Raw genomic sequence first — 16,021 nt, 5'->3', positions numbered from 1 at the left:
CTTTGACTAAGAATCAAGCGTTCAATCTCCATACCTTTAAATTTAAGGATTTGAGATCCTGATGGAAAAAAGGACCTTGCGACAGAAGGTCTGGTCTTAACGGAAGAGTCCACGGTTGGCAAGAGGCCATCCGGACAAGATCCGCATACCAAAACCTGTGAGGCCATGCTGGAGCCACCAGCAGAACAAACGAGCATTCCTTCAGAATCTTGGAGATTACTCTTGGAAGAAGAACTAGAGGCGGAAAGAGATAGGCAGGATGATACTTCCAAGGAAGTGACAATGCATCCACTGCTTCCGCCTGAGGATCCCTGGATCTGGACAGATACCTGGGAAGTTTCTTGTTTAGATGAGAAGCCATCAGATCTATTTCTGGAAGTCCCCACATTTGAACAATCTGAAGAAATACCTCTGGGTGAAGAGACCATTCGCCCGGATGTAACGTTTGGCGACTGAGATAATCCGCTTCCCAATTGTCTATACCTGGGATATGAACCGCAGAAACTAGACAGGAGCTGGATTCGGCCCAAACCAGAATTTGAGATACTTCTTTCATAGCCAGAGGACTGTGAGTCCCTCCTTGATGATTGATGTATGCCACAGTTGTGACATTGTCTGTCTGAAAACAAATGAACGATTCTCTCTTTAGAAGAGGCCATGACTGAAGAGCTCTGAAAATTGCACGGAGTTCAAAAATATTGATTGGTAATCTCACCTCCTGAGATTCCCAAACCCCTTGTGCTGTCAGAGACCCCCAAACAGCTCCCCAACCTGTCAGACTTGCATCTGTTGAAATTACAGTCCAGGTCGGAAGAACAAGAGAAGCCCCCTGAACTAAACGATGGTGATCTGTCCACCACGTCAGAGAGTGTCGTACAATCGGTTTTAAAGATATTAATTGAGATATCTTTGTGTAATCCCTGCACCACTGGTTCAGCATACAGAGCTGAAGAGGTCGCATGTGAAAACTAGCAAAGGGGATCGCGTCCGATGCAGCAGTCATAAGACCTAGAATTTCCATGCATAAGGCTACCGAAGGGAATGATTGTGACTGAAGGTTTCGACAAGCTGAGATCAATTTTAGACGTCTCTTGTCTGTCAGAGACAGAGTCATGGACACTGAATCTATCTGGAAACCTAAAAAGGTTACCCTTGTCTGAGGAATCAATGAACTTTTCGGTAAATTGATCCTCCAACCATGATTTTGAAGAAACAACACAAGTCGATTCGTATGAGATTCTGCTAAATGTGAAGACTGAGCAAGTACCAAGATATCGTCCAAATAAGGAAATACCACAATACCCTGTTCTCTGATTACAGACAGAAGGGCACCGAGAACCTTTGTAAAAATTCTTGGAGCTGTTGCTAGGCCAAACGGCAGAGCCACAAACTGGTAATGCTTGTCTAGGAAAGAGAATCTCAGAAACTGATAGTGATCTGGATGAATCGGAATATGCAGATATGCATCCTGTAAATCTATTGTGGACATATAATGCCCTTGCTGAACAAAAGGCAGGATAGTCCTTATACTTACCATTTTGAATGTTGGTATCCTTACATAACAATTCAATATTTTTAGATCCAGAACTGGTCTGAAGGAATTCTCCTTCTTTGGTACAATGAAGAGATTTGAATAAAATCCCAGCCCCTGTTCCAGAACTGGAACTGGCATAATTACTCCAGCCAACTAGATCTGAAACACATTTCAGAAATGCTTGAGCTTTCGCTGGATTTACTGGGACACGGGAAAGAAAAAAATCTCTTTGCAGGAGGCCTTATCTTGAAGCCAATTCTGTACCCTTCTGAAACAATGTTCTGAATCCAAAGATTGTGAATTGAATTGATCCAAATTTCTTTGAAAAATCGTAATCTGCCCCCTACCAGCTGGGCTGGAATGAGGGCCGCACCTTCATGTGAACTTGGGAGCTGGCTTTGGTTTTCTAAAAGACTTGGATTTATTCCAGACTGGAGATGGTTTCCAAACTGATACCGCTCCTGTGGGTGAAGGATCAGGCTTTTGTTCCTTATTGTGACGAAAGGAACGAAAACGATTATTAGACCTAAATTACCTTTAGATTTTTTATCCTGTGGTAAAAAAGTTCCTTTCCCTCCAGTAACAGTTGAGATAATAGAATCCAGTTGAGAACCAAATAATTTATTACCCTGGAAAGAAAGGGAAAGCAAAGTTGACTTAGAAGACATATCAGCATTCCAAGTTTTAAGCCATAAAGCTCTTCTAGCTAAAATAGCTAGAGACATATACCTGACATCAACTCTAATGATATCAAAGATGGCATCACAAATAAAGTTATTAGCATGTTGAAGAAGATTAACAATGCTATGAGAATTATGATCTGTTACTTGTTGCGCTAAAGCTTCTAACCAAAAAGTTGAAGCTGCAGCAACATCCGCTAAAGATATAGCAGGTCTAAGAAGATTACCTGAACATAAGTAAGCTTTTCTTAGAAAAGATTCAATCTTCCTATCTAAAGGATCCTTAAAGGAAGTACTATCTGCCGTAGGAATAGTAGTACGTTTAGCAAGAGTAGAGATAGCCCCATCAACTTTAGGGATTTTGTCCCAAAACTCTAATCTGTCAGATGGCACAGGATATAATTGCTTAAAACGTTTAGAAGGAGTAAATGAATTACCCAAATTATTCCATTCCCTGGAGATTACTTCAGAAATAGCATCAGGGACAGGAAAAACTTCTGGAATAACTACAGGAGATTTAAAAACCTTATTTAAACGTTTAGATTTAGTATCAAGAGGACCAGAATCCTCTATTTCTAATGCAATTAAAACTTCTTTAAGTAAAGAACGAATAAATTCCGTTTTGAATAAATATGAAGATTTATCAGCATCAACCTCTGAGACAGAATCCTCTGAACCAGAGGAACCATTATCAGAATCAGAATGATGATGTTCATTTAAAAATTCATCTGAAAAATGAGAAGTTTTAAAAGACCTTTTACGTTTACTAGAAGGAGGAATAACAGACATAGCCTTCTTAATGGATTTAGAAACAAAATCTCTTATGTTAACAGGAACACTCTGAGTATTAGATGTTGACGGAACAGCAACAGGTAATGTAACATTACTAAAGGAAATATTATCTGCATTAACAAGTTTGTCATGACATTCATTACAAACAGCTGGAGGAACAGATACCATAAGTTTACAGCAGATACACTTAACTTTGGTAGATCCAGCACCAGGCAGCGTTTCTCCAGAAGTATCTTCTGACTCAGTGTCAATCTGGGACATCTTGCAATATGTAATAGAAAAAACAACATATAAAGCAAAATTGATCAAATTCCTTAAATGACAGTTTCAGGAATGGGAAAAAAACATAATTTATGTAAGAACTTACCTGATAAATTCATTTCTTTTATATTAACAAGAGTCCATGAGCTAGTGACGTATGGGATATACATTCCTACCAGGAGGGGCAAAGTTTCCCAAACCTTAAAATGCCTATAAATACACCCCTCACCACACCCACAAATCAGTTTAACGAATAGCCAAGAAGTGGGGTGATAAGAAAAAAAGTGCGAAGCATATAAAATAAGGAATTGGAATAATTGTGCTTTATACAAAAAAATCATAACCACCACAAAAAAGGGTGGGCCTCATGGACTCTTGTTAATATGAAAGAAATGAATTTATCAGGTAAGTTCTTACATAAATTATGTTTTCTTTCATGTAATTAACAAGAGTCCATGAGCTAGTGACGTATGGGATAATGACTACCCAAGATGTGGATCTTTCCACACAAGAGTCACTAGAGAGGGAGGGATAAAATAAAGACAGCCAATTCCTGCTGAAAATAATCCACACCCAAATAAAGTTTAACAAAAAACATAAGCAGAAGATTCAAACTGAAACCGCTGCCTGAAGAACTTTTCTACCAAAAACTGCTTCAGAAGAAGAAAATACATCAAAATGGTAGAATTTAGTAAAAGTATGCAAAGAGGACCAAGTTGCTGCTTTGCAGATCTGGTCAACCGAAGCTTCATTCCTAAACGCCCAGGAAGTAGATACTGACCTAGTAGAATGAGCTGTAATTCTCTGAGGCGGAATTTTACCCGACTCAACATAGGCAAGATGAATTAAAGATTTCAACCAAGATGCCAAAGAAATGGCAGAAGCTTTCTGGCCTTTCCTAGAACCGGAAAAGATAACAAATAGACTAGAAGTCTTACAGAAAGATTTCGTAGCTTCAACATAATATTTCAAAGCTCTAACAACATCCAAAGAATGCAACGATTTCTCCTTAGAATTCTTAGGATTAGGACATAATGAAGGAACCACAATTTCTCTACTAATGTTGTTGGAATTCACAACTTTAGGTAAAAATTCAAAAGAAGTTCGCAACACCGCCTCATCCTGATGAAGAATCAGAAAAGGAGACTCACAAGAAAGAGCAGATAATTCAGAAACTCTTCTGGCAGAAGAGATGGCCAAAAGGAACAAAACTTTCCAAGAAAGTAATTTAATATCCAATGAATGCATAGGTTCAAATGGAGGAGCTTGAAGAGCCCCCAGAACCAAATTCAAACTCCAAGGAGGAGAAATTGACTTAATGACAGGCTTTATACGAACCAAAGCTTGTACAAAACAATGAATATCAGGAAGAATAGCAATCTTTCTGTGAAAAAGAACAGAAAGAGCAGAGATTTGACCTTTCAAGGAACTTGCGGACAAACCCTTATCTAAATCATCCTGAAGAAAATGTAATATTCTCGGTATTCTAAAAGAATGCCAAGAAAAATGATGAGAAAGACACCAAGAAATATAAGTCTTCCAGACTCTATAATATATCTCTCTGGATACAGATTTACGAGCCTGTAACATAGTATTAACCACAGAGTCAGAGAAACCTCTTTGACCAAGAATCAAGCGTTCAATCTCCATACCTTTAAATTGAAGGATTTCAGATCCTGATGGAAAAAAGGACCTTGAGACAAAAGGTCTGGTCTTAACGGAAGAGTCCACGGTTGGCAAGAGGCCATCCGGACAAGATCCGCATACCAAAACCTGTGAGGCCATGCCGGAGCTACCAGCAGAACAAACGAGCATTCCTTCAGAATCTTGGAGATTACTCTTGGAAGAAGAACTAGAGGCGGAAAGATATAGGCAGGATGATACTTCCAAGGAAGTGAAAATGCATCCACTGCCTCCGCCTGAGGATCCCGGGATCTGGACAGATACCTGGGAAGTTTCTTGTTTAGATGAGAAGCCATCAGATCTATTTCTGGAAGTTCCCACATTTGAACAATCTGAAGAAATACCTCTGGGTAAAGAGACCATTCGCCCGGATGCAACGTTTGGCGACTGAGATAATCCGCTTTCCAATTGTCCATACCTGGGATAGAAACCGCAGAGATTAGACAGGAGCTGGATTCCGCCCAAACCAAAATTTGAGATACTTCTTTCATAGCCAGAGGACTGTGAGTCCCTCCTTGATGATTGATGTATGCCACAGTTGTGACATTGTCTTATCTGAAAACAATGAACAACTCTCTCTTCAGAAGAGGCCAAGACTGAAGAGCTCTGAAAATTGCACGGAGTTCCAAAATATTGATCGGAAATCTCACCTCCTGAGATTCCCAAACCCCTTGTGCCGTCAGATACCCCCACACAGCTCCCCAACCTGTAAGACTTGTATCTGTTGAGATTATAGTCCAGGTCGGAAGAACAAAGAAGCCCCCTGAACTAAACGATGGTGATCTGTCCACCATGTCAGAGAGTGTCGTAAAATCGGTTTAAAGATATTAATTGAGATATCTTTGAGTAATCCCTGCACCATTGGTTCAGCATACAGAGCTGAAGAGGTCGCATGTGAAAACGAGCAAAGGAGATCGCATCTGATGCGGCAGTCCTAAGACCCAACATTTCCATGCATAAGGCTACCAAAGGGAATGATTGTGACTGAAGGTTTTGACAAGCTGATATCAATGTTAAACTTCTCTTGTCTGACAAGGACAGAGTCATAGACACTGAATTTATCTAGAAACCTAAAAAGGTTACCCTTGTCTGAGGAATCAATGAACTGATTGGTAAATTGATCCTCCAACCATGAACTTGAAGAAACAACACAAGTCGATTCGTATGAGATTCTTCGAAAATGAGAAGACTGAGCAAGTACCAAGATATCGTCCAAATAAGGAAATACCAAAACCCTATTCTCTGATTACAGAAAGAAGGGCACCGAGAACCTTTGAAAAATATTCTTGGAACTGAGGCTAGGCCAAACAGTAGAGCCACAAAACTGGTAATGCTTGTCTAAAAAGAGAATCTCAGACACTAAAAGTGATCTGGATGAATCGGAATATGCAGATACACATCCTGTAAATCTATTGTAGACATATAATGCCCTTGCTAAACAAAAGGCAGGATAGTCCTACAGTAACCATCTTGAATGTTGGTATCCTAACATAACGATTCAATAATGATAGATCCAGAACTGGTCTGAAGGAATTGACCTTCTTTGGTACAATGAAGAGATAAAATAAAACCCCAGCCCCTGTTCCAGAACTGGAACTGGCATAAATACTCCAGCCAACTCTAGATCTGAAACACATTTCAGAAATGCTGAGCCTTGCTGTGTCAACTGGGACACGGGAAAGAAAAGAATCTCTTAGCAGGAGGCCTTAACTTGAAGCCAATTCTGTACCTTTCTGAAACAATGTTTCTGAAACCAGAGATTAAGAACGGAATTGATCCAAATTTCTTTGAAGAAAACGTAATCTGCCCCATACCAGCTGAGCTGGAATAAGGGCCGCACCTTCATAGGTACTTAGGAGCTGACTATAGGTTTCTATAAGGCTTGGATATATTCCAAACTGGAAATAGTTTCCAAACTGATACCGCTCCTGAGGATGAAGGATCAGGCTTTTGTTCCTTGTTGTGAGGAAAGGAACGAAATGATTATTTACCCTGGAAAGAAAGGGAAAGCAAAGTTGACTTAGAAGACATGTCAGCATTCCAAGTTTAATCCATAAAGCTTTTCTAGCTAAAATAGCTAGAGACATATACCTGACATCAACTCTAATGATATCAAAAGATGGTATCACCAATAAATTTATTAGCATGTTATAGAATAATAATAATGCTATAAAATTATGATCTGTTACTTGTTGCGCTAAAGCTTCTAACCAAAAAGTTGAAGCTGCAGCAACATCCGCTAAAAATATAGCAGGTCTAAGAAGATTACCTGAACATAAGTAAGCTTTTCTTAGAAAAGATTCAATTTTCCTATCTAAAGGATCCTTAAATGAAGTACTATCTGCCATAGGAATAGTAGTACATTAGCAGGAGTAGAGACAGCCCCATAACCTTAGGGATTTTTGTCCCAAAAAACTCTAATCTGTCAGATGGCACAGGATATAATTTGCTTAAACGTCTAGAAGGAGTAAATAAATTACCCAAATTATTCCATTCCCTGGAAATTACTTCAGAAATAGCATCAGGGAGATAAAACACTTCTGGAATAACTACAGGAGATTTAAAAACCTTATTTAAACGTTTACATTTAGTATCAAGAGGACCAGAATCCTCTATTTCTAATGCAAATAACACTTCTTTAAGTAAAGAACGAATAAATTCCATCTTGAACAAATACAAAGATTTATCAGCATCAACCTCTGAGACAGAAACCTCTGAACCAGAAGAACCATTATCAGTATCAGAATGATGATGTTCATTTAAAAATTCATCTGAAAAAAAGAGAAGTTTTAAAAGACTTTTATGTATACTAGAAGGAGAAATAACAGACATAGCCTTCTTAATGGATTTAAAAAATAAAATCTCTTATGTTATCAGGAACACTCTGAAAATTAGATGTTGACGGACAGCAACAGGTAATGTAATAGTACTAAAGGAAATTTTATCTGCATTAATAAGTTTGACATGACATGCAATACAAATAACAGCTGGAGAAACAGATACCAAAAGTTTATAGCAGACTTAGCTTGGTAGCTCCAGCACTGTGCAGTGATTTTCCTGTAGTATCTTCTGACTCAGTTGCAACGTGGAACATCTTGCAATATGTAAAAGAAAAAAAAACAACATATAAAGCAAAATTGATCAAATTCCTTAAATGACAGTTTCAGGAATGGGAAAAAAATGCCAGTGAACAAGCTTCTAGCAACCAGAAGCAATAAATAATGAGACTTAAATAATGTGGAGACAAAAATGACGCCCATATTTTTTAGCGCCAAAAAAGACGCCCACATTATTTGGCGCCTAAATGCTTTTGGCGCCAAAAATGACGCCACATCCGGAACGCCGACATCTTTGACGCAAAATAACGTCAAAAAATGACGCAACTTCCGGCGACACGTATGACGCCGGAAACGGAAAAGAATTTTTGCGCCAAAAAAGTCCGCGCCAAGAATGACGCAATAAAATGAAGCATTTTCAGCCCCCGCGAGCCTAACAGCCCACAGCGAAAAAAGTCAAATTTTTGAGGTAAGAAAAAATATGATAATTCAATGCATAATCCCAAATATGAAACTGACTGTCTGGAAATAAGGAAAGTTGAACATTCTGAGTCAAGGCAAATAAATGTTTGAATACATATATTTAGAACTTTATAAATAAAGTGCCCAACCATAGCTTAGAGTGTCACAGAAAATAAGACTTACTTACCCCAGGACACTCATCTACATGTTTGTAGAAAGCCAAACCAGTACTGAAACGAGAATCAGTAGAGGAAATGGTAAATATAAGAGTATATCGTCGATCTGAAAAGGGAGGTAAGAGATGAATCTCTACGACCGATAACAGAGAACCTTATGAAATAGACCCCGTAGAAGGAGATCACTGCATTCAATAGGCAATACTCTCTTCACATCCCTCTGACATTCACTGCACGCTGAGAGGAAAACCGGGCTCCAACTTGCTGCGGAGCGCATATCAACGTAGAATCTAGCACAAACTTACTTCACCACCTCCCTTGGAGGCAAAGTTTGTAAAAACTGATTTGTGGGTGTGGTGAGGGGTGTATTTATAGGCATTTTAAGGTTTGGAAAACTTTGCCCCTCCTGGTAGGAATGTATATCCCATACGTCACTAGCTCATGGACTCTTGTTAATTACATGAAAGAAATGCCAGTTTACAAGCTTCTAGCAACCAGAAGCAATAAATAATGAGACTTAAATAATGTGGAGACAATAGTGACGCCCATATTTTTTAGCGCCAAAAAAGACGCCCACATTATTTGGCGCCTAAATGCTTTTGGCGCCAAAAATGACGCCACATCCGGAACGCCGACACTTTTGGCGCAAAAAAACGTCAAAAATGACGCAACTTCCGGCGACACGTATGACGCCGGAAACAGAAAAAGAATTTTGCGCCAAAAAAGTCTGCGCCAAGAATGACGCAATAAAATGAAGCATTTTCAGCCCCCGCGAGCCTAACAGCCCACAGGGAAAAAAGTCAAATTTTAAGGTAAGAAAAAAATTGATTTATTCATATGCATTATCCCAAATATGAAACTGACTGTCTGAAATAAGGAATGTTTGAACATCCTGAGTCAAGGCAAATAAATGTTTGAATACATATATTTAGAACTTTATATAAAAGTGCCCAACCATAGCTTAGAGTGTCACAGAAAATAAGACTTACTTACCCCAGGACACTCATCTACATGTAGTAGAAAGCCAAACCAGTACTGAAACAAGAATCAGTAGAGGTAATGGTATATATAAGAGTATATCGTCGATCTGAAAAGGGAGGTAAGAGATGAATCTCTACGACCGATAACAGAGAACCTATGAAATAGACCCCGTAGAAGGAGATCATTGAATTCAAATAGGCAATACTCTCCTCACATCCCTCTGACATTCACTGCATGCTGAGAGGAAAACCGGGCTCCAACCTGCTGTGGAGCGCATATCAACGTAGAATCTAGCACAAACTTACTTCACCACCTCCATAGGAGGCAAAGTTTGTAAAACTGATTTGTGGGTGAGGTAAGGGGTGTATTTATAGGCATTTTGAGGTTTGGGAAACTTTGCCCCTCCTGGTAGGAATGTATATCCCATACGTCACTAGCTCATGGACTCTTGCTAATTACATGAAAGAAAGATAGATAATCCCTTAATTACCAAGTCCCCAGTTTTGCATAACCAACACAGTTATAATTATACACATTTTACCTCTGTAATTACCTTGTATCTAAGCCTCAGCAGACTGCCCCCTTATTTCAGTTTTATTGACAGACTTGCATTTTAGCCAAATCAGAGCTGTCTCCATGGTAAATTCACGTGCATGAGCTCAATTTTATCTATATGAAACACGTGAACTAATACCCTCTAGTGGTGAAAAACTATCAAAATTCATTTAGATTAGAGGCGGCCTTCAAGGTCTAAGAAATTAGCATATGAACCTCCTAGGTTTAGCTTTCAACTAAGAATACCAAGAGAACAAAGCAAAATTGGTGATAAAAGTAAATTGTTTAAAATGACATGCCCTATTTAAAACATAAAATTTTTTTTGGACTTGACTGTCCCTTTAAGCTTTGCACACTCTCTTGTGTTGTAATTCTCATTACGCTTTGAAAGTTCCTGTTACTTTAACAAGTTAGGTTTATGGGAGGCACTCTTATCTGTAAATGTTTGTATCCAAGAGAGCATTGTTACTTTCTATGGAATGCATCTCTTATCTATCTGGGACTTCCAGGTTGTACCCTTTTCCTTATAGAATTCAGTGAGTTCAACTTCTGTGAAGTCTGCACTATAATTTCTCTGCAAACTAGAGAATATTTGATCATTGGGATTATAGAAAGTAAACAAGCCATCTTGGAAACTAAAGTTGTTAGTTTTGCAATGTAATTTGAAAAAGATACACATAAATATACAAAGTATGAGCCTAATTTGCTAAAGTTAAACAGAAACTATCAAAGCATAACCAGAATCTATAAAATCACAATCCTAAATAAACTGCTGTAAATGTAGTAAAGAAAAAAAAAGTGCAAAGCTAAAATTTAATAAGGTCATAATCTGAAATGTAAAGTAATATAAAATACAAAGTACAAAGTAAAAATGCAGCAGAACTCTCATGTCATGCAGTGCTTTATTGCACTGAGCTTCACATACAGAAATGCAGGAAACGCCACTTAGAAAAATTCCATTAGCAGCAACACTGATAGTCTATCTTAAAGGGACACTCAACCCAATTTTTTTCTTTCATGATTCAGATAGAGCATGCAATTTTAAGCAACTTTAAAATTTACTTCTATTATCAATTTTTCTTCATTCTCTTGTTATTATTTTTTTTTTTTAAAAAGCCGGCCCATTTTTTGTTCACAACCTGGGTTGTTCTTGCTGATTGGTAGGTAAATGCATCCACCATTAAACAAGTGCTGTCCAGGGTCTGAACCAAAAATTGGTTGGCTCCTTAGCTTAGATGCCTTATTTTTCAAATAAAAAGATAGCAAGAGAATGAAGAAAAATTGATAATAGGAGTAAATTAGAAAGTTGCATGCTCTGAATCATGAAAGTAAACATTTGGGTTTAGTATCCCTTTAAGAGAATACATGGCTGAGGAGACGGGGGGGATTCTACTTTGTGTAAATAAGTAAATAACAATTTGAACCACAGATGCTTTTGGTAGAGAGGAACAAGCACAATTTTACAGGTATTTTGCAGCAAAATAAATAAGAAATGTATTGTGCAAGATTTTATTTTTCTTAACTAAATATTTTATAGGAGATTGAGTTTTGCATGTAACACCACACTATTATTTCTGCTCTAGATCCCTGGTAATACAAGAAGTCGAATTTTATAAGTTTTAGTTCCTAAACTACAGGATATAAATGTTGCAATATATGGAAGGCTCAATAAAAATAATACACAGAAGAAATCCTAAAGGGTCTAACAGCTTCCATAAATAGAAATGTTGAAGAACTCTTAAAGACTGGCACTGCAAAAAAAGTGTATTATTTTATTTCAAAGCTAGAGTGCATAAAAGAAAACTTCATTACTGAGTTACAAAGTCCTTTATTGGGGTTTACTCTACATACCTGGCTGCAGAGATAAGCTGGGGTGTCTGGTATTTTTAACACAAAGGAATGTCTTTACCTTCATCAGGATGCCCTCTATCTCTGTCTGAATAGTGCCAAGGCAAACATCTTCTAAAGGGTTACAATACTGATCAATTAAAACAGCGCCTGGTAAAGGAGGAGCAAAATCAGAGGAGTTATTTAGCAAGAATATAAATCATGCAACTGCATTCATATACAGATATAAAGATTGCATTGGGTATGAGAACTGCAATGTGTTAAACCACAAGTAATACTGAAGTAAAATAGATAGATGCCATTGTAAGACCATGCAATTAAAATAATAATACATTTTTTTTAATATACAGTAACCCTTGGTTTACTCCAGAGTTCTGTTCCGGTTAACAAAAAAAAAAAAAAAACCCATAGTAAAAGAGAAGGTAATGAGTTATATATATTATGTTCCAGGCACTTTCAAAATTGGCATAAATAGTACATTATTATTACATTTAAAACTCTGAAATGCATGCAATGAATGGGAAAACTCAATTGTGGATATAGTGTCCCTTTGGTAAATCCTGGCGTTTCAGAAATGCTAGGATTTACCATCACTTTAAGTAAAAGGGTCTTCAATTCCTGTACAATTGTGCATAAAGTACAATATGTCATTTTCTTATGCCCTTCTTTCTGGGTGTTAAAAACGCAAGTGGGTATGGGTTATATACTACAAAATAATGACAGTAAACAATGCCTTCTTGGAATGTGGCCCCAAGCAGTGTTTAATGTGTGCAGCAGCAACTGAAGGCAGAATGCTTTGAGATGACCAAGAACGGTTAGGAACCAAGCTTCTCCACACAGTATTTCAATTAGGGTCAGTGCTTTCCTACTTCTGGAATAATTTGCCATTGTTCTACCTTGCACCTATTTAGTGCCAGATTACAAGTGGAGTTCTAACAGTTACGCATGAGCGAAAAGACGTTTATGGCGGGTGTTTGCATGTGTTGAGTTTACCACTTGTATTACAATTTGAAAGTAAACGCTAATGATTGAACGCAATCACGATTTACGCTACAATATATATATATATATATATATATATATATATACACACATATATACACACACACACACACATACATACACACAATATATATATATATATATATATATATATATATATATATATATATATATATATATATATATATATATATATATATATATATATATATAAAGTTTAGGAGTGGACAGCACATCCAGACCGGACCGGGTACACATCCCATGACCCACAAACAGGCTAAGCTTTGGTTGCTATCGCACTCACATAAAGCTTCAATACTTGCAGAGTCACAGGCAGTTAACCCCGGGCCTGCCTGGGTGCAGGTCCAAAGGGTGAATTACATAAACAAACACTGTTACACACATAAAAAAGTCCAGCACTCGCTCACAAGCTCACAGCTAAGAATAAAAGCAAAACTGGAAGAGTTACTTACCGCATTTGGCCAAATGGTACAAGCTCAGGCACCACGTCAAGGTCTCTTCCTAGTGCCTGAGTCCCTAATACAGTCACACAACGCAAGCAAAGTTTAGGAGTGGACAGCACATCCAGACCGGACCGGGTACACATCCCATGACCCACAAACAGGCTAAGCTTTGGTTGCTATGGCATTCACATAAAGCTTCACTACTTGCAGAGTCACAGGCAGTGAGCTTGTGAGCGAGTGCTGGACTTTTTTATGTGTCTAACATATATATATATATATATATATATATATATATATTCAATTAGCCAGTAGTCAATTAGCCAGTGGCCCAGCACTCAAACCTTGGTGGTGTGTCACAGACCTGGGTGCAATCCTCAAAAGACTTGTATAGATGTGTATAAAGTAGGGCACTCTCAGGATTTTTAATTAGACTATGAATATATTTATTAAAAAAATGTCATTTGTAGAGGATCATTGTCGACGTTTCGGCTCCTATATGAGCCTTCTTCAAGACAAAATTTATCATTAGTCGGCTGTAAAGCCATACTCCCAGACTGAAAAATGAGCACGTCATTTTATATATATATATATATATATATATATATATATATATATATATATATATATATATATATATATATAAAACAATCAGAGAAAAACAATAGCCGATAGTACTCCAAACTCTATATAGAGTGTGGATCATTAACATATCAGATAATAGAAATCGTACTGTGTACTCCAAACTCTATATAGAGTGTGGATCATTAACATATCAGATAATAGAAAAAGTATCAAAATAATTTTTAGTATAAAAATATGTATATAAAATATGGAGCTGTCCACATTAAGTCCGAGAAGTAAATGCTCAGTCCCAATATATTGCGCTAGTCTATGTGTAGTCACAGCGCTATAGAAAGTTCCAAGGTGATGGACCGTAGTGTAAATAAAGTTCCCTTAATACAACCTCAGGGCCAAAGCACAATCCAGGTGTGCTAAGTGAAAAAGACGTAAGGTACCTTCAGAATTAGCGGACCAAACCAGTTCTTTTGGTAGACATAAAGTAGTAAACAACTTCCTCCGAAGATCCCAGTTGGGCAAATCCCAGATCCAGATCCCAGTTGATGAAGCGCATGCGTGAAACGCGTCAGGTGTTAATGCCTTGGCTTCACCTTTGTACCTGCACTCTGCCAATAAACTGGTTTTGAACTGACCTTGGATGTAGCTTCGGTCTCTATGTTGCCCTCCTTTGGGGATTTCTTGCATATATATATATATATATATATATATATAAAAACTCCATTCAGATCACAGAAATGATAACAGAGGATACTGTGTTCAAATTGAGCAGTCCTCCACTTTGGAATTACAAGTGCTAAATAAAGGTCTTACATTTATACCCACCTGTAGGACTGACCCCTTTGACAAGTACATAGACACAAAGAAATTTTTAAAGACAACTAAAACTGAAGGAAAAGTTTGGTGCAAGTAACAAAGATCACAAGCAATTTTTCAAAAAATCCACGTATGGTACTAACTCAAACAACTCGAGCATTAATACGTTCACGAGACTGACCTTAAAAGAGATGGAAGAATCTGTGAAATTGCATCAAGGGCATACCTTTAATAATTTCACCAAAGATGAGCGTAATGCATTAAAAACACTCACTGGAGGATAAAACCTTAATCATACGTGAGGCGGATAAAGGGGGAGCGGTGGTATTAATTAATTATAGGGCAGAAATACTATCACAACTGATGGATCAGTCTACCTACAGAAAATTCAACAAAAAGGGGCTATTTGTAAACCTATGCGCTGGGTATAGATCAAACTTACATAAAGATCAGGCAATCCCAAAGCCTGAAAAAAACTAAAGATACAAAAGAGAATTGTATATGTAAGTGCCTATGTATAAAACACTGGCTTAAGATCTAAGCAAATGGCAATAATAATATTAATTTTAGTTCATCATATTGACATGTTCTATATGGAAATAAATCCACTAGGGCTGCAACTAACGATTATTTTCATAATCGATTAATCGGCCGATTATTTTTTCGATTAATCGACTAATCGGATAAAAAGAGAATCAATAATAGTTTTCTACGTTTTAAATAAAATCCACATAATGAGTGTTACAAATATAAACTTCAGACTAAAACTTTACATTAACACAACTGTTTCTTCAATTTTTAAGCAGCAGAGCACAGTTTTATAATGAAACAAAACAAAACCACAAACTGTTTGAAAAGAGGTAGAACTAGAAAGAGTTAGACTATCACTTAATAACATTCTGTTATTCACTCTTTCAGAAACTTTGCATTGAAATGCAAAAATCTCAACATGTCCACATGCTTCTGGCTAAGTCTGGTTTTCTGTTTGCAGCTATAATTCCTGCAGCAGAGAAAAGGCTGTTGAGGTGTATAAGTAGGGTTTTGCCAATTTCACCAAAGTGGGATATTTATCTTTGTTAGCTCTTCACCAATGCTAAGTGTTTTGTACCTTGGCAAGGGGCCTCTCAATAAAGTA

General features: G+C 37.5%; 1 protein-coding gene across 1 annotated transcript in view; it reads right to left on the bottom strand.

Annotated features, from left to right (window-relative positions):
- The window catches only part of FBXO21 (F-box protein 21), a 162,051-nt gene that overhangs the window by 129,756 nt on the left and 16,274 nt on the right, over nt 1-16,021 (bottom strand). Inside the window, exon 5 of the mRNA XM_053701685.1 lies at nt 12,032-12,178. Within this exon, the coding sequence (XP_053557660.1) occupies nt 12,032-12,178 (147 nt within the window). The remainder of the gene's footprint in view (nt 1-12,031; nt 12,179-16,021) is intronic.

The sequence above is a fragment of the Bombina bombina genome, chromosome 2 (genome assembly GCF_027579735.1).
Source record: "Bombina bombina isolate aBomBom1 chromosome 2, aBomBom1.pri, whole genome shotgun sequence".
Lineage (NCBI taxonomy): Eukaryota > Metazoa > Chordata > Amphibia > Anura > Bombinatoridae > Bombina > Bombina bombina.
This window is presented reverse-complemented; position numbering and strand designations above follow the sequence as displayed.